Source organism: Carassius gibelio, chromosome B6, assembly GCF_023724105.1.
Source record: "Carassius gibelio isolate Cgi1373 ecotype wild population from Czech Republic chromosome B6, carGib1.2-hapl.c, whole genome shotgun sequence".
Taxonomy (NCBI): domain Eukaryota; kingdom Metazoa; phylum Chordata; class Actinopteri; order Cypriniformes; family Cyprinidae; genus Carassius; species Carassius gibelio.
Window position 1 is genome coordinate 12888557 of NC_068401.1, and position 25523 is coordinate 12914079.

Genomic DNA, 25523 nt, shown 5'->3' on the forward strand with positions numbered 1-25523 from the left:
CATCCCAGATAAACATTTGACAAGACATCAAGGAAGCTCTGCAAAAAAAGCTTAACCCTATAAGGCCTCTAATTTCCCTCCTATTTTTTGCTTTAAAAAAACTACACAACCTGTACACAACCAATTAGAAGCATTCTGTCATGTGATATAATCCCTAAATTAAATTCTTAACCCCCACCCCATCATCTTACTGAGACATAGTATTGGCAGACATACTAATTTACATTATAAGCTAACAGAATTTAATATTTTCAAAAAACATTTTGCCCATATGAATATTAGCAAGTGCATCAAATTGCATCTTTTTGCTTAGTGCACTTTTTTTATATATATATATATTATTTACAGCTTTACAGGGTTAATCATTTACTTGATGTGCAATATATAGATATTTCAGAAGAAGATTTTAGGGGAAAAAAGTTTAAAAAGGTCAATTGACGTTGATAAAAATAACATTATTTTGTGTATTTGGTTTATAAAGCAATGGGTCTCATTCATGAAACACGAGCAGAAAAATTTTTGTGTAAATCGCGTGTAAAGTGTTTTTGGCGTAAATTTTCGGATTCATTAAAACGTTCGTATTTTCCAAATGTTAGTTGGTACGAAAGAAATCTACACCTGCTCCCAGCCACGCGTAAATAGTGCGTTTAACGTCTGAACGTTTTGCTCATTAATACGGCTGTATTTTAATTCACCTTAATCGGGTACATATTTACACAGCATTTTGAAAAAAATATTATATATATTAATTACATACGGGTTTTCTTTTAACTTTTATTATGAGAGCCAGTAATAGGATCTGTAATATGCTGCCAAACTTCCTTTTTTAGGACCTGATATGCCACTAGAACGCTTGAAAATAAAATGTGGCGTTTTGAATGAACTTCTGATAATAAAACTTCAATTTCTGCAGCTGAGAAATATTTCTTTTTTCAGTCGCTTTTGAGAAGACATGTTGAAATCCTTCGTTTGGTGTCATAATATGATGCTCATATATAGTTGTCAGTCGGATTTAATAGGCGGGATTTATGGTAATTGGGAGTGAGCGTGCATGCGCGTCCCATTTACGACTGATTGGAATTCATTAACACACACACACATTTCACTATCACATCTGACGTCTACAAAGTTTTTGTGAATCAGGAGAAGAGTTTTCGGGAAGTTCTCTTTTCATGCAAATCACTCAGATATTTACTCATATATTTACGAATGTTTCATGAATGAGACCCAATGTGTCCATGTGGTTTAAGGTAAAACATATATACTGCAGTGTTAATTTTGACACGAAATTTTAATTTAGTTTTAGTCTTAGTCTTTTGACTATAATTCTTTTTAGTTTTAGTCAAGTTTTAGTCATCTGATTTGTTTTAATTTTAGTCTTATTTTAGTCGACTAAAATTTGCATGGTATTTTAGTCGACTAAAATTGCTTGGTATTTTAGTCGACTAAAATTGCTTGGTATTTTAGTCGACTAAAATAAGACTAAAATCAATAACAGATTTACTAGACAATTTTTTACAGCTGGTATAGGAAACAAACTTAACCAAAATATATAAAACACAAATTCAACTTTATTTCAACACAACTGTGTCTTTATTTCGATTCAAAAGCTTTTATGCAGCAACAAACACTGTCATGATAATGTAAACAATAACTAGCTGCCAATTGACCATCAATAAAAGAAAAATAAAGTTAGGTCCAGGACCTTAAAGCTTACAGCTGAGCTGAACAATAAGTGCATACATTTAAAGTAAATATTTAATAAGTTGGCAGCTAGGTGGATAAAAAAAGTAACAAGATTTTATAAGGTATTCATTTGTCTAGCAATATTGTATGTTTTAAATACTACAATATTGCTAGATTTGTATGTATAATGATAGGATGTGAACATTCATGTTTCACATGACTAATATAGAAATATTTGTGATATTGTCAACAAGTAGAACATTATAAAATATAAAATATTATAAAATATACTAAACATTAGTATTAATCAAATGTATTTATCTTGATATTACGTATTAGTATTGTGCTCGCATCTAATTTGAAGAAGGGGCTATTTTACAGTACTTTTCAGTTCGTAATATTTAATGCTACAACATCTACGCACTGCACTATTCCAATTTTGCTTAGCTCAATAAACAAAAGAACATCGTTGTAAAATTACATTTGAGAAAATGTCCGGGTGGCTCGTCTGTAAATGTCTTTTCAAATTGGTTGTGTTCTTGCCACGAATGAGCGCTCTGCGTGCTTTACACTTTGTTTTGTTTTGTTCGTCGTCAAACGTGAAGTGAGCTGTGGACATTTTGTCGCTCTTTTAGACAGTAGGGACTTTAAGCAACAGCTGCGAATGGAACGGCTACAGCGACCGGAAGTTTGCCGTCACACCGCTGTAGCCAAGAACGTAAAAGTCACTAAGCAACGGTAAAACAGAACAGCGCAACGCAGCATTAATTCATTTATTGAGATCCAAAAAAATATATAATTTAAAAAAGCAAGAGAAGGATTGCTTTTGGCGTTAAATGACAATCTTTTGTCAGAAGAGGAGTTTTTAATATTGTATGATGTAAATAAGTCTAAAAACATAACATTTATTTACCTAACCTCTCACGTTGTAGCGACTCTGGCAAATCAGCTGTTCTCCCGTAGTAGACCGTTAAATTAGAACATCACAAAGTAGCAGTTAAATTCGCGCAGGAGCAATACAACGCCAGAATGGCGTTGCCGTTCCACCAGAGGCTGTTGCTTAAAGTCCCTATCACCTCTTCGAATGCCGACTTCCCGGGAGCTCATAAAAACTGAAAACCTTCGCTTCACGTCTCAATAAGTCAGGCTCTGATTGGTTCTCTTCTCTCATGCAGTATGTTCTGTTTTGCCGGTTCTTTTGCTCATTCCTCGCATCTCTCCCGTCTGCTGATTTGATTTTCGTCACAGTCTATTTTCGTCTCGTCCTTTATTCGTTGACGATAATGTCAATCAATTTAGTCATAGTTTTAGTCTCCATCAGTGCCTTCTATTTTAGTTTTCGTTTCGTTTTCGTCGGCAAAAATATATTCGTGATGAAAATAATGACGAAAATATTTAGTCAACGAAATTAACACTGATATACTGTACATTATTGTTTTTTCTCTATGCCCCGCCTTTGTGAAACGCATCTATTTTTACAAAGCTCTTCATTTTGAAAAGTGTGGTGTGCTCTGATTGGCCCGCCATCCAGTGCATTGTGATTGGTCAAATACCCCAAGCATGTGACGGAAATGTTACGCCCCTTACCACAGCGGTTCCCAATCCCAGTCCTTGCACCCCCCTGCTCTGCATATGTCTCTCTTAGTTAACACACCTGATTATTATAACCAGCTCATTAAAAGAGAATTACGTGTATGACATGCATTCTGACTGATATCACCCCTGTACACTGCACAGTGTTCATTGCGCCCTACTCCCTAAGCAGGGGAAATCCTTTGAAGTTTTCACTTCCGAACATTCATTCATGGATTTGTGCTGTGCTGCTGCCTGCAGAGTCTTCACGCACAAACGAGTGTAACATCATATACCTTAAATTATAAATAAATACAATTCTAAATTCAGGTCTCGTACACTTTAATGCCCTTTGAATGGAACATATACACTCGTCTTGAAATGGAAACATGGTGTAATATCCAGTGATGTCCACTTATCTGGGCACTTAAGGTCGACTAGAACAAACGTCATACATGATAAGAGGACTGGGATTGGGAAACGCTGCCTTACCATAATGTGATGCTGTGTCCCAGCGTGACAAGACAAAAACAATATAATTCATTATAAATGAGGCATCTGTTGCATCCAGTGGGGACATAATTACTGATTATAATGACTTACACTGTCTTTTTATGCATTGCGTTGCTTATCATGCCGCGTAAACATAAAACCATGTCTGCATTTGTGATCGGAGAAACAACAAACAAAAAACACTGCTCTATACTGCTTAAAACTCATGTTTGAATCATCAGTGGGAATTTATTTTAATATGTAAATGTACTTTGTACTTACAGGCTGTGAGTCAGAAGCACCAGACTGTTCTTGCAAAGTTATGACTGCCCCACTTTATAGAAACAGACACCGGCATTATAGGCTACTCTCACAGGAAACAGTCCTCGTCTTCCATAAAAATCTTCTTTTGGAAGGTCAAACCAAGTTACTTCGCTTTCACAACAAAACACAGCATCTTCAAAACATAGTGCTCCACTTTCTTTGCATGAACATTTGGGTGGCATTATACAAATATTCCCACACAGTGATGTAGACATGTGGGGGTGTGTTTAAATGAGCCATTTTATGGGGTGCGTAGACAAGTCTCAACTTTCATAAAGAATATCTCTTTAGATTTGAGACTTTAGTCTTTGCAACTTTACAGATCTTCTTCATGCACCAAGAGCTTCTAACAATCCGAAGAGAAAGGAAAAATGTAATCACATCATATGACCTCTTTAGTAACTTTTTAACCCAGATTAAATTTCTAAATGTTTTTAAAAACTTATTTAAAAGTATAAAAGTATATAAAAACTTAACTTGTAGAAAAGGTATTTGCTAAAGTCTTACATTCTTCTATGGAGCATTAAAAAAGAAACATTGAATAGGGACTGAAGATTTTAAACTTCAGAGATGAGGCAAAAGCTACAGAAATGTATCATGAAAAACTATATTATACTACATTCCAAAAGATCTGGGTTAGATGTAAACCTTTACCAAAGATATGAGTAAAAACATGAGTCTGTTAACATGAAATTACTTTCAATTGATAATACACAAGTGTTATGGAATGTGTTTTTATTTAATTCAAATTTTTTTTAGCTTGTTCACACCAGTTGCCATTCACTTTCATTATACTGAAAATATTTCCTGGATAAAATAAATATTTAAATAAAGTCAAAAAAGAAAAGCTTAAGATATTTTTTAATGTATGCAGTTTTGATTCCCAAGTAAATTATTTATTTAATCTAGATATGGATTTATGTTTGGATAATAAATGAATGAATTAATGTTTTTATCTTTGTCGTGTGTTTGCTCTTTCAGATGTTGAGCAATAAGAAAGGTTTACTCCCTGAACCCAATCTGGCCCAGTTCCTCAACAGTATGACCAATCCTGCTGCTCTGCAGGTCCTTATGAGACCTTACCCTACCGCCAAACGAGGAGGTAACACTCTCTCTCACTCTGTGCCCGTCTTAAATATCTCTTCACTCATTAGGCAAATAATTTATTGAATATTCATGATAACACATTTAAGTACTTTTCCAGACAGAACCAAAAATGTGTCCCACAGGCATTGTAGATTCTGAGATGAAATGTCTCTCATACTTCTGCTTGTGTGTGTGTGTGTGTGTGTGTGTGTGTGTTCACTGTGTAACGGTGATCAGCAGCACTGTAGATTCTCAGCAGATTGTTCTCTTGATGAAAGCCTAATCATATATTAAAATGAACTTTTCATTGGGTGGGAGAATAAATGAGCTAAGGAAGAAGTGAAGGCCGGAGCTTGAAGAGAACACACAATTACTACACTAAATATAGCACATGATTAAATGTTAAACTTCTCTACCTATTTCGAAGCAACTTGTCATTAGTGCTGAAGCAGGAATTTTGGAATGATGAAAATCATGGGCCACCAATATCGACCACATCATTTCTGCTGTCCATCTCTCTTATTTTCCTTTTTACATTATTTATTTTTATGTTTGCCTCTCATTTTCTTTGTCTAATGGTTTCCCATTAGGAAAGTTTGGTCGACCTCACAATCTGCCCTTCCTGCATCCACCATTGACCGCAGCGCTGCTACAGTTAGGAAAAGCACAGCAGGTACACGTTTTCTCTTTCTGTCACTCGCAAGCCTGACTTAAAGGGGTAGTTCAACCGAAAATGAACATTTTGGAATTTGGAATCATTTACTCATCCTCAAGTTGAGGATAACACAAAACAAGTTGACCAAACCGTTGACGTGTGTTCAGCAGATGAAAGATACTCATATAGGTTTGGAACAAGTACAGAGTGAGTAAATGAAGGCTGAATTTTCAATTTCGGGTGAATGAGTGAACTATCCCTTTAAGGAAGCTTCGTTTCTAAAAGTTCTCAAAGCCAAAGGTGCTCATAGTTCTAAAAAAGGTTATAGGTTACAGCAAAGATGAAAACTTTAGAAGGAAATATGTTTTAGAATAGGCTTCTGCCTCATAGATTAATAGAAAAGAATACTGAAGCGTGTTTAACAATCACTCTTTCTCTCCTGCAGAGTGCCATCCTAGGAAACGGTCTTGTTCTTCAGAATCTTCTTCACATGCAGATGGCCCAACAACAGCTCTTACAGATCAAAGACAAGCAGATCGCTAATGTGAGGGTCTGTGTGTGTGTTCACAGGTCGCAAACGTACCAGTAACAAAGAAATACATTATCACATTTTACTTTCCTGCACGGTATTCACCAACAGCCAGAAATTGTGTTCATATTTCTTTTTTGCAAAGACATTATTGGTCTGCATTAAATTCTATTGTAAATAATGAGAAAACCGCAGCTTTTGTTCAGAAAAGCATCATTTATTTTATATAGCAGTATTAGAACCATACATCTAACTGGCATTTTTAATGCAAATTTTTCGATTCTGGTTAAAGAATAATAATGCCATCCAAAGGAAAATTGAAGTGAAAAAAAAAATTCATGCAATAATAATGTGGACATAAATCTTCTTTTATGCATGTGTATGTTTTTTTTTGTAGCTATAATCTCATCTGTGTATACTTCATCTTTCACTCGCCACATGACCCTATTATAGCCTGTCTGCTCTCTTTTCTCCGTCATCACTCTTTTATTTCCCTTCAGGTCCCAGGAATTTTGGGCGACCCTTCTCGGCTGCTCCTGCAAAAAGTTCTGGGTCTTCGAACTCAGGCACCGGTTCCTCTGGGGAAGGGGCTGCTGGGAGATTCTCCCACAGGTGAGAGCTTCTTGGTTGAGCGGTCAAGCTCGCAAACCTCAGGCCGGGTCCAGAGGTCGCATTCGCTACCGCAGGGAAAGATATTTGCAATGCAAATCCTCAAACAGTTTGAAAGCCCCATTATAAGCAGTTCGAGGCAGCCGCTTCAATCAGTATTTCTTCCTTTGTGCTTTTATACAGACGTGTGTCTGTTTGTGTGTGCAAAGTCTGGTATTGGCTTTCATCAAAGCATTGAAGACCTTTGAAGAGTATGCCTTTGTGCAGGGTCATTTCTATTTGAATATCAGTGCCATGCAGGTGTTACTGTGAGGTAGATATTGAAATACTAAACTATGGTTTTCCAGAGTATGCACTATATGCATTGAGAATGGAGGCTTTTTTTTTTACTGCAGTAGTTTAACAAAGTTCTCTGGTTTGTAGAGTTGGGCCAAGACTCTTCTTCAGTCACGTCCCAGGGTGGAAACTCTGGGGCTGGAATGGTGTCACATGTACCTGGACGTTCACACACAAGTTCCATTGCAGAGCAGAATGGAGTCACTGCGACATGCCTGGCTCCAGAGAAACAGCCTGCACCTCCAGGAACCACAGGAGGCTCTATAAGCTCCCAAGCACAACTGCAAAACTTCCTTCCTGGAATTAACGCACCAAGCCTGGGACATTTGCTAGGGGGTACAACGCACAAAGCTCCAGCCAACCACCACAGTTCAAGCGTGCAGACTAATACTTCCATTACAGTAAGCCTGGTTTTATTTTTTATTTCTCTAATTTCTCACCTCAAGGCAAAAATGAGGAAATCTGAGACATTTCAGAGCTTACATTTTAAAGGAATAATTACCTAAGACTTGATTTTGCCATCATTTACTCACATTTGTCATTTTAACCCCTTTGACTTTCTCTCTTTTAAAGAACATAAAAGAAAAAACATTGATGAATGTTTATGCTGCTCTTTTCCATACAGTGACAACATATACTGATCAGGGATCAAGCTCAAGCCGAATCTTAAAGGGGTAGTTCACCCAAAAATGAAAATTCTATCATTAATTACTCACCTTCATATCGTTCCAAACCTGTAAGACCTTCGTTCATCTTCAGAACACAAATTAAGATATTTTTTGGTGAAATCCGAGAGCTTTCTGACCCTGCATAGACTGAATAGCAATGCAACTGAAACATTTTATTGCCCAGAAAGGTACATTAGTAAGGACATTGTTAAAATAGTCCATGTGACATCAGTGGTTGAACCATAATTTTATGAATCTGTGAGAATACTTTTTGGCCTTCAATATGGCAGTTGTGTTGCTGTCTATGGAGAGTCAGAGAGCTCTCGGATTTCATTAAAAAAAAATCGTAATTTGTGTTCAGAAGATGGATGAAGATCTTACGGGTTTGGAATGATTGAGTATTTTATAGTTAAATATATTCATTAACATTCAGAGGTTTGAGGTCAGTATTTTTTATGCTTTTATTCATTAAGAGGCATTAAATTAATTTATAATTCATTTCATTTTTATTTCAAAATAAATGTTGTGCGTTTAAACTTCCTATTCACCAAAGAATCCTTAAATCTCCTTAAATGGATCAGGATTTCCACCAAATATTAAGCTGCAAAACTGTTGTTAACATTGATAGTAATAGGAAATATTAACTGAACATTAAATTAGCACATTAGAAGGATGTCAACATTCTAAAATATACATACTATACAATATATACTTATTATTGTTATATAAAAATAACATCAAGGGCAGTACCAGCCTTTTTTTTTTTACACTTTGAACACCAAACACAGAAAAGTACACACTCACTTATACTTATGATTCTGTCTGAAGTGCTTCTGTCGAACTCCTGGAACTCCATTTCCACTGTTCTGTGGAGGTGTCTTTATTCAGACACAAGCACTCAAATGCCTAGGAAAGTTCAGTACAGACTCTGACAGAGTTCTGAGCCCTAATGACAGACCACTAGTGCTCTAGGCTCTGATTACTTACTGCATTACCCTACACAGGCTGATGGAGGGCTCTGCCTTCTGTGTGACTGTATTAGAGATGAATGCCAGACATTGTGCCAGTACTTTTCCATGGCCTCCTTGCTCTTGGATTGATGTTTATTTGTGAAATCTGTGAGAGAAAAACCAAAGATGCTTTAAAAGAATGTCTGTGGAGAAGAAAAAAAAGTAGTTTTGCAGAATGTCTGAGCTGATCTTTTCTATACCATTAAAATGGACAGTGACTAAAGACTCTAAAGACTTGGAATCTAGCTCATGTAATGTATTTTTTTTATATTTTTGACAGCGTCAAACACCATCTACTTTTGATATTTGGAAAATATTAGTTTTTATTTTATTTCAAATAGTGTACTTTTACTTACTGTACTTATTGTGCAACTCTTTCGTCGGCCTGTGGCTGTAATTAAATGTGTTCTAGAAATAAACGGAACGTATTTTGTGCTCAGTGAAAGAAATAAAGTCATATGGATTGGAAATGATTTGAGGATCTCACTCTACATTATTTCATGCTAGATGCTCAGCTTCTCTAAAAATACATGACAATGCATAAGTTAAATATACTGAAAAAGATGCTTCATGATACCTGATGCTTAAAGATGCTTCATGATAGCTGTATGTTAAAGATACCATAAAATGCGGTCTATATATGAGTAACTAAGATTAGCAGCTGCAGTGCTGTAGTATATTGTGTAATCTCACCCTGTCTCTCTCACTTTCTTTATCTTCATCTATAGAGTCAGTCCAGCTGTCAGACGTCTCTGTTGGGAGACCCCCCTAAAGAAGTGAAGTTGCCTTCCAACCCATATCTAAACCTGGCTAGTGTGCTTCCTGGAGTGGTACTACAAGGTACGTGCACAATCAGAACGGCACCCACTGAAGATGACGCACTTGTGCATGACATCTCTTCTATGTCAGCTCTTTATTTTCAATGATAATATTTACAGTGTACGACTGCCTTGTCTCTCCCTGCTCAAGGCCACAGCCAGACTGGCTGCAGCCCACACCGGCAGAGAAGAAAAAGTGTGTGTGTGTGTGTGAGAGATGTTCTAAATGGGTGTCCCAGAGCAGGCCCTGATTTACATCATGTATGTGTTTCTCCTGCAGCACCCTGCAACAGTAAACCTCAGACTGTGCAGGCGCACACTGGGACGTACAGCGCAGTCCTGCCACCTGCCACCCACCCACCCAGTCAATACAGCGCCGAGAGCACTCCTGCAGAATACACTCACCAATACACTCAGCAATACACACAGGTAACTACAACATTTACACCGGAGAAGGCAAAGCTGATTTTTTTTTTAGCAGTCATAACTCTAGTTTTCTGTGTCACACGATCCTTCAGAAATAATTCTAATGTGCTGATGTGCTGCTTAATATTTTTTTTATTATTACCATTGTTGAAAACGGTGTAAACTGCCTGATGTATTAGTGGAATCCTTGATGTACTACGATTCAACACTTTTAATGTAAGAAAAAAGAATGTTTAATTTAGCAAGGATGCATTCAGTCTATTCAAACGTGACAGTAAATGTACATTTGTACATTTGTAATGTTAGAAAAAATATTTTCTTTGGAACTTTCTATTCATCAGTGAAAAAAATTATTTATGATTTTGATGGATAGATAGATCGATCAGTCTCGCTCTTAGCCCTCTCTCCCAGGTCTTTTCTCTCCCCTTTATATCCCCGACAATTCTTCTTTCTAACACAACCTTCCACTGAGCCATAGACTTGACAGTGAAAGCCAGAGAGAGAGTGAGAAGCATGAGAAAGAAAACAATTCCACCATATGCTCAGCTGCACAATAGAGATAGATGGGTCTATACGGAATAAAGAAAATGAATGCTCAAAACTGAAAAAAGAGTTCCATCAGAATGGAGCTGTAGTGCACCACCGTGTCCTTACCAGAGTTAGAAAAATGATAAAAGTTACTTCTTCCATTTCAATCAGACCTGACAGAGTTTTTTGTTGATTGCTTGGTTTATATTACTTCACTGTTATGTTCTGTAACCCTCACACCAAAAGTCCCGCTTCACATTAAGCATCAGATGTCTTAAAAATACCAGAATAACTTTTCCGGTAAATGCACAAACGTGGTATTCACCCAAGCGATGGTGTTCTGTCTTTTTACAGATAAAAAAAAAAAAACATTCACACATCAGTAACAAAATACTCTGTGAGGACAGTCATTGGAAATTACCTTTAAAAGCTGCACTGTCATCCACCTGGATTAGGGACTGCACTTTAGTTTCTGTCCAATCTGCCAGCATGTTTTAAACTTCTGAGTGTCTGGCATAAGGGGATGATTAAACAAAACGTGTTTTTGCCCATGAGATGCATAATAGATACCATTAGTACTACAGTTACTATAATAAGCAATAGTAAATGCAGAGCTGCAATGCTGATGAATGGAAAATAAGGCAAGTCTTGAGTGCAAGGTGCTTGGATGTTCGTCTAGTGCATGTTTACATAGAAAAACAATTAAAAGCATTGGCGCTTACTGACTTCTTACATCAGTACATTCTGCCCTCATACCAGGAATCCTATTTCTTGTTCACCCCATGGCATAAGACAGGTGATTTACTGGTAAAGTTGCAACTTCTCATACCAGAAAATTGTCAGAACTGATTTACCGGTATTTTGGAAAAAGTCCTCTTCATGCATGATCTCTTATGCACCGGTAATTTACCAGTAAAGACTGTATGTGTGAATGGAGCTAATGCCAGTCACTCAGCTGGCCTAAAACCCCCTGAAGTATGTGATTTAAATGCTATCTGGGCATAGACGTTTTGAGCCAATCACCCGGGCCATAAATGCAATGTGACTAATTACTCAGGAAGATGCCATCATGTCAATGCTGATTAGCTGATAACACCACATGGCACACAAACTGTGAACGGCGGCAGAATAGGTGCCCGACAAAAGCCCTACCCAAGACCTCTCTACAATAATATCCTAACACTTTTCACTGTGCTGTCAAAAAAATGTCAAATGAAATAGAAATGGGAATATAAAGATTTCAGCAGACGCAGAAGAGAGGAAAATGTGCTCCAGGAGAGGATGAGAGGGAAGGAGAAGGAGTTGCAGTCCACCCACAGTCTCTCAGATTCCTGCCAGTGTCTTTAGGGTGATCCCCTACTCATTCCCTGGCAGAGAGTTTGGAGGGGAAGGAAATTTAGCAGGATTAAATGGTTTAAATGTGGGTCTCCCTCTCATTACTGCTGGCGTTCCTATGACAATACGAGAAGGAGTGGGTGAGAGTTGGAGGGAGAGAAGGGGGAGCGAGAGATGCAGAGGGGGAAGGCAGGAGGGAAGAGGAAGATTGGCTGCAAGTTGTCTGTCCCATCTGGTCGCACACTCCCACACACTCCACCAGCTTTAGTGAAATGAGACAGTGAGCTTTCACGCTGTAGGCGTCCAGAGAGAAAGAGAGCAGGGAATGGTGAAAGGAGTGATGGGAAGGAGATGAGAAGGAAGAGATGTATTAAAGGTATGGTAGAAGAGAAAGCTAGCCAAACGTATTAGGCCACAAGGTTAGACAGATGGAGAGAAAAAAAGGGGAAACAGCTGGAGATCTAGCCTTACAGGCACCTGGATGCAAAGAGGTACAATGTATTCAGTGTAGAATCACATAATGAGACAATCGGCATTAAAGGCTGATAAAGTATCCAAAAACCACTACAACATTGTTATATATTTTGCTGACTTGTGAACTTACATTATCACAAATGTTTAGAAGAATATTTAATTCCAAAGAAATAAGCAATTTTAACCAGTGACACAGACCGTGGCCATAGAGTCACTGTGTCGCCTGCCAGTGACATCATAACCCCCTCGAAATTCCGGAATTGTTTTGTAGAAAACATAGAAACACCAAAGACGCTATAATATGTTATACGTTTTATACAGAGCAGAAGCAGTGGACTGTGGCATAATAAAAGCTCGTTCAGTGGCCTTGTTTCACTTTGAAGGCTTTCAGCCTCACTCTGCTTCATTCTACTGCGTTAATAAATCATTAGCTCATCCATGAACATGATTTCTGCCTGTTGGATTGCATCAGCTGTGGGGATGAAAACCACAACTACCATGATTCCACACTCAGTCATGGCATCATCAAGCAATGCCTTTTTTTCTTTGTTTATTTTAAATACGTGCCCTCTAGCAGTAAAAGGAAAATGCAATATGCCAGACCCCAGAATGCAGAAGAGCTGAAGGCCACTATCAGAGCAACCTGGGCTCTCATAACACCTGAGCAGAGCCACAGACTGATCGACTCCATGCCACGCCGCATTGCTGCAGTAATTCAGACAAAAGGAGCCCCAACTAAGTATTGAGTGCTATACATGCTCATACTTTTCATGTTCATATTTTCAGTTGGCCAAGATTTCTAAAAATCCTTTCTTTGTATTTGTCTTAAGTAATATTCTGCTCTATATTTTATTATATAGGATTTTCCTTAGTTGTCAGTCATAATCATCAAAATGAAAAGAGATAAACATTTGAAATATGTGTGTAATTAATTAATATAATATACAAGTTTCACTTTTTGAATGGAATTAATGAAATAAATAAACTTTTTTTATGATATTCTAATTATATGACCAGCACCTGTTATTAGTGCTCAAGGAAATTTTGTTCTGTTTTTAATTTCTCCAAAAAAGTTCTAAATGTTCTTTGAACGATGTTAGCCATTAACCATGAATCACTAAACTTTCTTGCTCAGAAAAAAAAACAAATTTCCATTCAAATGGTATTGGTGCTTGTGCTTATCCTTTTTTCAACTTTTGTCAGAAACAGCCTGTGTTTTATCTAATTGTTGCTGATATTAGGGGCTTTCGCACCAGAGGAACCTTTCCATAGCCATAGTCCTTGAACTATTGGCATAAGTACCTGCTTTTGGCGTGTTTGCACCACAGGAATGGTTTTAGTTCTAGAAATTCTGGTTGGGGGCACAAAATTAGCACCTACTTTAGAGTAGAGTCTAAAACAGTTCTATAGGAACTACCAGTGACATAAGTGTACGAACCCCACAACAAACAACAAAAACAGCTATGATCACGGCATCCTCCATTCAACGGTTGTTGACGTTTGTAAATGCCACAAATAAAGGTGTCGCTTTTGGCAGCTTTATAGTTTTTGCCGCCAGTGCGAATACAACCAGGAAAACGGGCTAAGGGTGAAAATGGTTCTCTTGGAACCACCATGCTGGCAAGTTTCTAGAACTATGGAGTACAAAAGCCCCTATTATCCTGCACCCTGGGCTTTGACATTAGTGGTTCCTGGTTTGAGACCAGCTTGGTTTTAGTGGTTGAAGGAAAGGAAGTGTCTTTTCAATGGTGGAAATGCACAGAACGGTTCCAGATTGGACACAAGAGGTATTGGAGCTGCCTAGTACCTTGTACAAATTTTTTGCCCGATGGACTTGTGTGTACCCTGACCTCTGAAAAATCCAATAAATACAAAAAACCTGTTTCCATTTTGTGTACAGTATGCAGCAAGTTGTTAGTGAATGGACTGGGTATGCCATCTGAGACTGGAACTAGAGTCACCAAAGACACACCAAACCAACATCAAAGAACTAGCAGCAACAAAAGCCGATTGTGCTGTCGCACCTGCGCCTGAGCCAAAAAGTTGCGCTTGAACACACAGCAAAGACTACAGCCAACGGCCAACTAGCATGTAGATTCTGTGCCTGTGTGAGAGAAATAACTCTCCAAACCAGCCATAGCACAGCCATTTGCTATTCAAAAAGGAAACAAGAAGAAATAGGACTGAGAATGTATAATGAAAAAAGTTTTGTGTGCCCTTTCGGCTTTCTTACATCATTTTATTTTTTCTTCTTGTGCACTGGTTCGCTAAGCTGAACAGCTATTCAGAGTCATCTCTCTCACCAATGAGTTCCTCCGCAGATTCGACGAGCTCCCTAGAATCTGCCGACAGGGTCTGACTAGTACCAACACACTTATCCAACATACACTCAACGATGGCCCGACATTGGTCAACCATCAACCGTCAACTTGGTGTGTCACAACTTGGTGTCAAGCCAGAAAAAAAAGAGTTGCAAGGAGAGTCAGAGCACATCTCCTATTATTTAATTGCCACGGATCAGTGTTAGTTCGAAGGTGTTTATCTGCCAGAGTAAAACTTTTCAGACTTGACAAGCTATTTTGAACAAAATGATAAACTCCAAACGAGCTCCATTTTGGCCTGATTTGTTTGAAATGATGTCACACCAGTTTGTTCTTTGATTTTCACTTGGAAGTACATTGGGGTCTTAAAGTCAAAGTCAAGATCCTCATATAGATCCACGTTAAAGCTGTGTCTGACTGTATTTTATTCTGTTTCATTGGTTCTGTTCTGTGCCACAGGAGGCCATGCAGCAGTGGTATCAACACTACCAAGCACAGACCTACGGCAACACTAGCCAAGAGACTGCTGCAGTTACTGAATGCACAAAAGAGCAACCTCAGGTAAGTACACACAAATTTGTTGTTAAATTATTTAAATATTCAGTTCAGGGGCTACTTTAAGCAAATAATTTACGTTGAAGGGGTTCTGCTGACAAAAAAGTTGGAATCACTTAGTTAGGGGATAGATAATGTCATGAAAAACAATAGAAGTCAATGGAAAGTCCCCAAAATGATGACAAATGTGTTTGTGTGTGTCACAGGTGGTGGTCACCTCCTCATATGGAGACTACAGTTCCTACATGCATGCTGTCAGTCAGTACTATTCTCAGACGCAGATGAGCCAGACAGCTGCTCAAGTCTACCAGCACCGAGATGTCAGCAAGGTACTGTACAAACACACTCACACCCAAACACATCATGCTTAATCATGCTCACTTTACAGTGTACATGAACTATCTCTGTCCATCTCAAAACTCCACACTGAAAGGGGATTATACTGTGCAGAAATACACATATACTGCAGCAGAAATGCTAAACAGATAACATACTGCCCAAACATCACACACTCTCTGGAGGTATTGAATTCTCCAGTCCGTCATACTTCTGACAGATGTCAGAAAAGTCAAATGCCTGGACTTCCACTGTGTCTAAGTATCTCGTGGCTGACACGGAATCTCTCTCTGACAGATCACTCTGTGACTTACTGCAGATCGTTTGTACTGTCACAGACTTTAATTAGACTTTAATTTCTCTGTGGACATGTATAGTATGCATGCAGAATGTATGCATTTAGCAAACACAAAAATCTCTACTTATTGCATGTTTTCTTTGCATATTGTAATGCATGCATATTAAACTAAAATGTGTGTAAAAAAAAAATGTAAATAATAAGGCTGTGCAGAAATTTGTAATAAAAAAGCTTAGCTTTTACTCATGCTCTTTTTTAAGATGTGATTCACTACTATAAAAGAATTAGGGGTCTGTAAAATTATTTATTTATTTTAAATAGGTCTCATATGCATTTATTTGATAATATTGTACAAATATTATTACAAATTAAAAAGAAGAGTTGATCCTACAGAAATCATTCTGATCACAATTTGACTGAAACAATGAGAAATGATCTTGAATATCAGAACGCCTTTACTTTAAAAGGCAGCAGAACTTGAGCTGCACGAACTCTATTGTTACAAATGAGCTTTTTTGATTATTGGCCAAGTGCTGAATCCTATTTACATCTTCATTTCAACAACAAAAAAATAAAAAAATACATATAAAACACTGCTAGCTGATTCATGTCCTGACTTTATGGCCTGTATACACACGCGTTGTGATAGGAATGAGCTCATGTTCGTGTTTTGATGGTATTTGTGTGGGGTGTTTGAGCTTATGTAAATGTAGTGGCAGGTGGTGTTTCAGGTCAGACACACATTCCTCACTCAGTCTCATGACACTCTCAGGACATGAGATCCTGCTGAAAACACTCCATCACTCCTCAGCACAGCAGCTGGGCCAGTGTGTGTGTGAGAGAGAGGAGAGATCTGTAATCTGAATAGTGTGTGTTGCATATGGAGGGATACAGTGTAAGTGTATGTATAAATGTTTGATGGTGTCTCTCTATAGGAGGTGGAGGTGGTGAAGACCCCCTTGAGTGGGCCTCTGCACACCTCTCTGAACGGCACTGCTCAGACCCTGCTGCCCACCTACAGTGCCCTACCCATCATGCCTGGCTTCATCACATCAACACACACACCCAATCCTGCCACACACACACCTGCCGCAGCCACGGCCACTGACTGGAACAACTATTATTATGTGAGTGTGTGTCTTTCTATATAAAGTGTGTGTATTGTTGTGTGTGTGAGAAAGAGAAGTGAAACAAACCATATTGCATGTGGAACATTAGACACCTGAAAGATAACGTGTTTAAATTCCACGAAAACAAAAATTCAAATTTAATTTGAAAAGGTTTAGGTGTGAACACATTAGTGAAATGTTGTGGGCAAAGAAAGTCCATTGTCCATTATGTTTAGTGTAGCAGCAGAAAACATGCACGATGCTTACTGAGACGTCGCTTCCAAACTAAGCAGCTTATAAATGCAGCAAAAAGTTTTATTAAAAACTTAACCAGAATCTGATGATCCACATGAACCACAAAAATTTTGCCATACAAAGTATCACACCCTTGTTGAAATGTAAAAAATATATTGATTTTGTCCAAATTCAGGCAAAGAATCAATTTTACAATTGCAACTGTCACATAATTTGGAGACAATGTGACTACTATATTCCCAATTGTGAATTTATATCTCAGAGTATAACTTTTTATAAACTTACCTTAAGCGCAAAATTAGAAAATTGCGATTTACGAATAAGCACAGTTTACATCCAACAAATCTAAAGAGAATAAAATCATCACTTCCTGATAAACTGGCACTAAATATCACTAAGAAAAGTAGAAACCACTGAAAATAATACTTTTCATATTTAATAATAATGACTTGCACCTCAAAGCAACCAGACGAAACGCAATGACCGCATTCATTGTGTTTCGTCTGGTTGCTTTGAGGTGTAAGTCATTATTAAATATGAAAAGTATTATTACGCCTTTTTTTGGCGTATCCATAATTCGATACTTCAAAATGCGCATAAAAACAGGTTTATGGAAACAGCTATTGTGACTTCAAAACACACAATGTGACTATATACGACTCTGCTACTGTTTCTTGTAACTTTATAATTCATAATTTTATCTGTGTTTTCTTTTTCTTATTTTAAACCATGCTTGCAAATACTGCAAATTACTTTTTTACTTTGAGGCAAAAATGGGTTTTCATAGATCACAGCCTCACAAAGTGCCAATAGTTATTTATCATTGCTAACCATAAGGTGATCCATCACACAAGTACGGAGCCCCGCACATGACATGCAGGAAATAATATAAGGCTAAATCGCGTGCACGATTTACTAATTTGTTCCCTCAATGTACTAAAAAGTGCACAAGATTACTATAGCATTACCTCGATTTACTATTACATTCACGCAATTTATAAATTGTACACATGATTTACTAATTCGTTCCCACGATTTGCTAAATCGTGCGCACGATTTAGCAAATCGAGCGAATGCAATAGTAAATCGAGGGAACACAGTAGTAATCGTGTCCACGTTTTATTAAATTGAAGGAACAAATTAGTAAATCGTGCACACAATTTATTTATTTTTTCTTGCATGTCATGTGCGGGGCTCCGTACTCAAGGTTTTGAATTGATAAATAAAAACATTTATTACCTATGAGTCCAAAATATCTAGTAATGGCCTTAAATATTAAATATTCTTGTGTTTGGTGCCAAAAAAAATAGTTAGGTTAGTTTAACAAGGCCAATAAAAGTGTACACAATTAAATATCAAGCAAAATTTCAATCAAAAATGGTGTATGCATGAAATTTTTTACATTCATAAGGCCAACATTTTAATAGATTTTTTTAGAACCTCAGTTAAAAAAAAAAAAAAACTACGTACGTGTATGTGTGTGTGTGTGTTTCTGCTCTGCCTGATGGTGAAGAAGCCAGTAGGATTCTGGCACAAACTTTATTCTTCAGTTGGAAGTAGAAGAGTGACACATTCGAAAGATAAACATCTCTAACGGTGCTTCACTGATTCAACAATGGGCGCTTTATCCTAGTGCAAGAGTCAGAGAAAATTCCTCAGACGTGTGTGTGGGCTGAGGGAGACGGCGTCAGTCATTTACTGTATGGAACACAAAAAACCCGAATGCCACTCAAACTCAAGCATACAGTGAACAATGAGTCACGAACATCATCACCAGCATCAAACAGGTGCAATCATTCTAATCACTGTAATCACTTCTCTTAAAATCAACCTCTCTTTCTTTCCTAGAGTCAGGCTAGAGGGCAGAAGCGAGAATACCCCGCACTGCCCACACAGGAAGTGACATCAGAGTATGTAGGCCAGCACTCACAGGGTCTCGGGGGCCAGTATGCCGACTACTTCAAGAAGAAGAGGATCTAACTCGCACTCGCTCTCAACTGCCCACTGTATGTTGCCCTTTGTCATGTCCAGGCCTTAACTTTTAGTCTATAACAGATATTTATGAAAAGATTGTACATTTTACTCTTCTGTGGATGTGGGTACTGTTGTTATTTCTGTCCGACGCCAGGCAGGACCTCTTAAATCCCAAATGATCTGTTACGATAATTGATATTTCTCTTTTTCTGTTCTGCTATTTTACCTCTCTCCCAGGCGGGACGTACCATTCCACTCCAGAAGGGGGGGGGTTTCTGTGTCCGTGTTTTACTATACTATACAACGGTTAAGGGCTGATAAAGATTGAGCTACACTCAGAGAATAACAGTTTTCAAAGATTTTTTTTTTTTTTCTGACAGGGTAGGGCATAGCCAATGTATATTGTATATTCCACGAAATGAGTGTATTTTTTACCGTGTACAGACATATTATTAATATTAACGTCTTGCTTAATGTGTCACTGTTTATCTTGACTATCGATTGGCTTTCCGAAGTGTACAGGAAACGTGTGTTTGAGGATTAATCTTTAACGTGTGTTTCTGTACATACTGCTGTATCTGTAGGAACGATCAGCCATTCTGAAAACTGCAGGAGCCTTAAAACACGGCGCTCAGAGAAGGCATGGCTAAGGCAATAACCCCACCTACGTCAAGGTGACTTTACCCCCCAAGTGTCGGTGGGGTGACCTCCAAACAACTTTCAGCTACAATGCTGCCAGTGGTTGCTTTTTAATAACTGTACGAGTAATAATAAAACATTAGTATAGTAGTAGTAATAGTCTGCTGTTAGGGCAGTCAAGGGTTAGAGTGGTTATGTATTGGATTAAAACAGCACTCATGCAAACACCCACATAGTAATAATCTAAAGTAATGCCTTTATATGGATATTAGTCGTCTGTTGTTCTGTGATTTAAACTCCTTGCTTCTTTAAAAGGAGAGAGTCTGTATTTTGGTCATTTTACTCTGCAAAAAAAAAAAAAAAATCCTGTTTTTAATTCATATCAGTCTTTTTTATTTTTGCTAAAATCTACATAAAAAAAGATTAATATACACTAGAGGCAAAATATGTGAGGTATTAAATTAATCGATGTTGAAGTTTTTTTGTCTTAATTTAGATTCTTAAAACAAGTGACATAAATCTCCCAATGGGACAAATGAAGTCTTAAAGAGATAGTTCACCAAAATTGAAAAAATCTGTTTTTATTTACTCATCCTCTTGTTGTTCCAAACCATTGGAACTCAACAGGTGTGTGAGTGTGCTCTTGTTTTTGTGACCTATCAGGACACAACTCTGTATAATGACATGGGTATGACACAGGTATTACAAGGAGAGGGTGACTTATGAGGACATAACCCATGTCCCCATTTTTCAAAACGGTTATAAATCATACAGAATGAGTTTTGAGAAAGTAAAAATGCACAAAGTTTCCTGTGAGGGTTAGGGTTAGGTTTAGGTGTAGGGTTGGTGAAAGGCCATAGAATATACAGTTTCTACAGTATAAAAACCATTACGCCTATGGGATGTCCCCACTTTTCACAAAAACAAACGTGTGTGTGTGTATACAAACACACACACCTTGATATTCCATTACATTGTAGTATTTTTAATATTTTTAACTAATTTATATTTAGTTTAATTTTAAGCTTTAGTAATTTTACTAAGCTTTTGTCATTTTTTCACACACATTCACAGACAAACACACACACACATACACACATATATATATATATATATATAATTTAGGGCTGGTAATTTAATGCTTTAATTAGAATAATTAATTATGGAGAAAAGTAACTTGTTAAAATTATTAACACATTTAACGCAGTTGCCCTGTCCCAGACCGGTGTGGATCATCTGCCATTTCATACAGATGACTGATGACTATTATGAGGCCTGGCAACAACTTATCGCATGATGGGGCCTAGAGAATATCCCTAAAATTCAAGATATGGCTGTCTCGTATTTACATCACACGAGCTGTAGGCTAAGTGCAATATCACACAAATGCAAATGTGATACTCATCTCATACAACATCTCATTAAAAAGTTAATATTGTGTTATTTTAGACACAATGTTGTCTGTTTTGATCAATTTTGCTAACCAAAATATAAAGACAAATCATAACTGTGCCCCACAGCGGCATTTAATTTTTTACAAATTTAGTGAAGCATTTGGCACGCTGAATCATTGGCAATAGTCGCAATGGATTTGTATTGGCGCTGCACAGACCGATTGGTGTATTACAGGGATCCTCAAATCTGGCCCACGAGATCCACTTTCCTGCAGAGTTTAGATTTGAGGAACCCTGGTGTATGACATCAAAGTACCGCGAGAGCGATTCAGAAGCACAAGGAGTCGTCTGCTCTCTAAGCTCTTGCGGCTCTTTGATCTCTGATGGTGATGATCCGCTTCAAGTCGAACAAGCCTAATGATTCAATGAACCATTCATAATGAACCCCTTTACTTCACTCCTAAATGAATCAGCCATTTGAACAAATCAGACGAATAAATGACTCGCTGACTTAATCATTAAGACATTTACCACCACCTACTGGCAGTTTTAGTTTATTATTTAGAGTGTAATTTCATTAAAGAAATAATTATCTTCATAGTAATAATAATACAATTAAGAAAATAAATTATTAAAGTTATAGTTCACCCAACCAAAAATGACAATTCTTGGCATTCATTTACTCACGTGGTCCAAAAGTTCATTCTTTTAAATTTCATAATTAAGTGTGTACCAAAGGGACGAGTAAATTAATAAAAACGATTTTTCATTTTCGGATGAACTATCCCTTTTACTTTGCACTGAGCTTGTTTTAAGCATGTTTAGATATTATTTGTGGTAAATGAGACAGATAGTCATAAAAGGAGCCATTGTTTGGCTTTGTTGCCACAGCATATCCAGGTGTCTGCCTGGCGTGTTCGTCCGTTAGTGATTAAGGCTGTGTGCCTTCTTTTATTCTACTCTTTTGAAGTGATTTTCTCTTGGTTGTCCTCTCTCTAAAAGCCATTCTTTCACCTCCACAACAGACTGACAACACATCTGTGGAGGAGCCTCTGTTGTTGCATCCTATTTATGATGCCTTTTTTGTTTTATGACGTATATAAAGACAATCCCAAATTTACATCGTTACCTGAGGCTCTGCGTCCCACTTTCAGCACAAAATCACCGTTTATAAACACAGAGGCCTTTTTTCCAGGAAACAGTAGAATAAGTTGAGAACAGAACGTTAAATGTGAGTGTTCAGTGTGCTCAAGTTCAGTTCAGACGGGTGCCGGTTGTTTCTAGATAATCTGACATGGGATTTGTTGCAAAATGATTCTCTACAGGGATTATTATAAAGCACATGTACTTCTGGTCATCTTCCCATGAGTCTCTCCTCTCTCCTGTTCTCCAACCGTACCACTGCTCAATCAAGGCGACTCGGACTCTTTTACCTTGAAAAGAGAGGTTGAGTTCCTAAATAAAGTCAATTCTCTCTTTAAACTGTTCTTGTTTCTGTAGAAAGGTGAAGGGTGGAAAATTGTGCCTATTTTGCATTTATGAACCTTGTATCTCTTACCATTTTTGCTGATGTTCCCCTTGTATTTCAAGTCAAGACTGTAATGCATCTTTTCCAATTCTGCACTTTTACCCCTCTGAAAGTCCCGAAAGTGTACGTGTGTGCTTGTATCTCAAAGCTTTGCAATACTAAAGTGTCTCTTATTGATGTAGAAGGTATAGTTGCCTGTTCAAACACGCAGGGTTTTCAACACTATTGTGCTTTGGACTCATATTGCAGCCTGTTTTTAGTTGGAAAGTTTGTAGTTTTTTTTTTTTTTTTTCACCTTGAATTAAGATTTTGCAATATTTTATAATCCAAACTCTATTGATATTGCTTTACTGTGAATAAGCTATTTTTAGAAACAGTTGAATTTAAGCATGCCTATACTCCTGCAATACAAGAAAAACAAAGTTTTTCCTTTTTTTTTCAGTAGATGTTTTCAATGCTTTTGAGTATTTAACAGCAAAAACATGTATTTATTTTATGTGAATTTATGTACATTTTACCCTGTTGGACACAATTTTGTGGTCATTCTTTTTGAGGGGAATAGGTTTGGGTTTAATTTTGAGCAGATTAAATTGTTTTGCATTCCACATTAAAGGACAGGAAAATTACATTTCTCGTTGTTGTTTTTTTCCTCTTACCATTCTCAACTCCGATGTGGCCGCCGTGGAGGAGTAGATTTGAACACAGCGACCACAATTCCTTCAGCGCTAAACCACCTGGGAGATGAATCATTTTCTCTTTTCAGGAACCATGTGTGAGGATTAACCATAATCTGATGGGAATTAGTACGTCTTTGAATATTTAGTCTTCTTTTAGCTGTATGAATAACAGCTAAGGCTGTTAAGAAGCTAAACTAATTTTTATATACACACCCTGATCCTTTTCTTTACTGTCAGCGTCCATCTTTTAGACAGTGACAAAATTTCTCCGATAGAAACGTTTTATTTTTTAATTACATTTTGATAAAAAAGAAAAAGGAACAAATAAAATACTAAGGTATTCTCCTTACACGGTTAATTCAGTTTTGGAAAGTTAGCAAGTCTGGAATATAATTTGCACAGAATAAAATCTTTTTTTTTTTCTTTTCTTTTTTTGTGTGGATATTTCATTTGCTCTGCTGCCCCCTAGTGCCCGTTTTAAGCATTTACTTAAACATGTTCTCAGAATCATCCTCTTTAGTTTTCTGTGGCATTTGTGAAGCTCAGAGAAGAAGTGCAGTTATGATAATGCGGCAGCATAGTACATCTTGACCGATTATGCGGTTTCAAAGTTCTCCGGTAATCCAGCACGTTTGGAATTTTCCAAGGAGGAAATCTGTCCGCTCCAAGTCAGACAAACCTACAGTCTTAGCATACTTTTCACGTCAATTGTCTCAAGAGAAGGGGCACAATCCACTCGACATCCACTCATCAAAGCTCCAAACCCTCGACCACACATATAAATCTACATTCCGACACTTTCCTCGTCTTCCAAAGAACAGGGTTCAGTCATTGCAAATGATGGACAGAATCCATACAGCGCATGCTGTAATGCACCTTGGGAAACGATGGGTTTTTCATACATGCATCACGGTGGCTGCTGAGGCACAGTATGAAGCTGAGAGTGTCACGAGTCAAAATTCACCTTTTGCACCAATCCGGCTTGCATTTGAACTTGAAGAGAAGACTGGCAGTTACATATTTGCATATTCAGAGAGCGAGTCCAGATAGCGTCTACGGTCTGCTTCAGTGGTTCCAGCGCTTTCTTTGTGGCTATTTCAAAAGTCTGCATTTTATATATGAGCTCATAACACGAGGGAAGGAGAGTATATTGAAAGAGTGCTACACTGCACAGTTATAGGTTTTTTTGGGTTTTTTTTTTTTTGCCTCTCTGGAACTTTCTCTCGCAAAAGAGGTGGAGTCTGCGTCCCGTCTTATTTCCATGGTTACTGATTCTCCAGCATCTGCTGAAAGTTGTCAATCAGGCCTTTGAAGTCGATCCGTTTTTCAGGTGTCGCCTCCCAGCATCTCCTCATCAGACCGTACAACTGTCAAAACACCAAAGATTACAATCAGACGCGAGCCCTGGAGCGCAGCTCATACCTGCGGTTTAATCATCTAGCCCTGAACCATCATAAAAGAAACGTGGGATTCTGCCATTCATAAAGCAGGGGATATCCTATGGCAGGATTTACAACCAAGGCATGGCTACAAGGGGTTTTGTAAAAACGCAAAATGTTAATAAAGCGAAAATATGCATACCATTATTAAACTAAGTAAATAAAAAAAATGCTAATATTATTTTAAAGAATATGTTTTAAAGCAAGCAATATACTTTTAAATAAATGTATACTTCACAAAAAAGTGCACATACTTTATGTAAATAATTGAAATTTAAGAATTACATTTGCTCAAATATAAAAGACCTATTCCCGTGTATATGTTACCAGCAGCAAGTCTTGACAGTAAAAAAACAAACAAAAAAAAACTGTCTTTTAGGCAACGGTTGCTCCTTTAGACATCCGTTGCATGTGTGGTTAGGGACTAGAATTCCTTCGAATTCTCTATCA

At 37.6% G+C, this 25523-nt stretch overlaps 2 protein-coding genes across 2 annotated transcripts in view; one reads left to right on the forward strand and one right to left on the reverse strand.

Annotated features, from left to right (window-relative positions):
- raver2 (ribonucleoprotein, PTB-binding 2) overlaps positions 1 to 23585 on the forward strand; it is a 67619-nt gene extending 44034 nt beyond the window's left edge. Inside the window, exons 5-15 of the mRNA XM_052559706.1 lie at positions 5056 to 5176; positions 5751 to 5833; positions 6261 to 6359; positions 6845 to 6956; positions 7377 to 7690; positions 9696 to 9807; positions 10066 to 10214; positions 15329 to 15430; positions 15631 to 15753; positions 16994 to 17185; positions 19271 to 23585. Coding sequence (XP_052415666.1) covers positions 5056 to 5176; positions 5751 to 5833; positions 6261 to 6359; positions 6845 to 6956; positions 7377 to 7690; positions 9696 to 9807; positions 10066 to 10214; positions 15329 to 15430; positions 15631 to 15753; positions 16994 to 17185; positions 19271 to 19402 — 1539 coding nt within the window. The 3' untranslated portion in view covers positions 19403 to 23585. The remainder of the gene's footprint in view (positions 1 to 5055; positions 5177 to 5750; positions 5834 to 6260; positions 6360 to 6844; positions 6957 to 7376; positions 7691 to 9695; positions 9808 to 10065; positions 10215 to 15328; positions 15431 to 15630; positions 15754 to 16993; positions 17186 to 19270) is intronic.
- Positions 23586 to 23897: 312 nt separating this feature from the next.
- The window catches only part of jak1 (Janus kinase 1), a 34788-nt gene continuing 33162 nt past the window's right edge, over positions 23898 to 25523 (reverse strand). Inside the window, exon 24 of the mRNA XM_052559705.1 lies at positions 23898 to 25001. Coding sequence (XP_052415665.1) covers positions 24900 to 25001 — 102 coding nt within the window. The 3' untranslated portion in view covers positions 23898 to 24899. The remainder of the gene's footprint in view (positions 25002 to 25523) is intronic.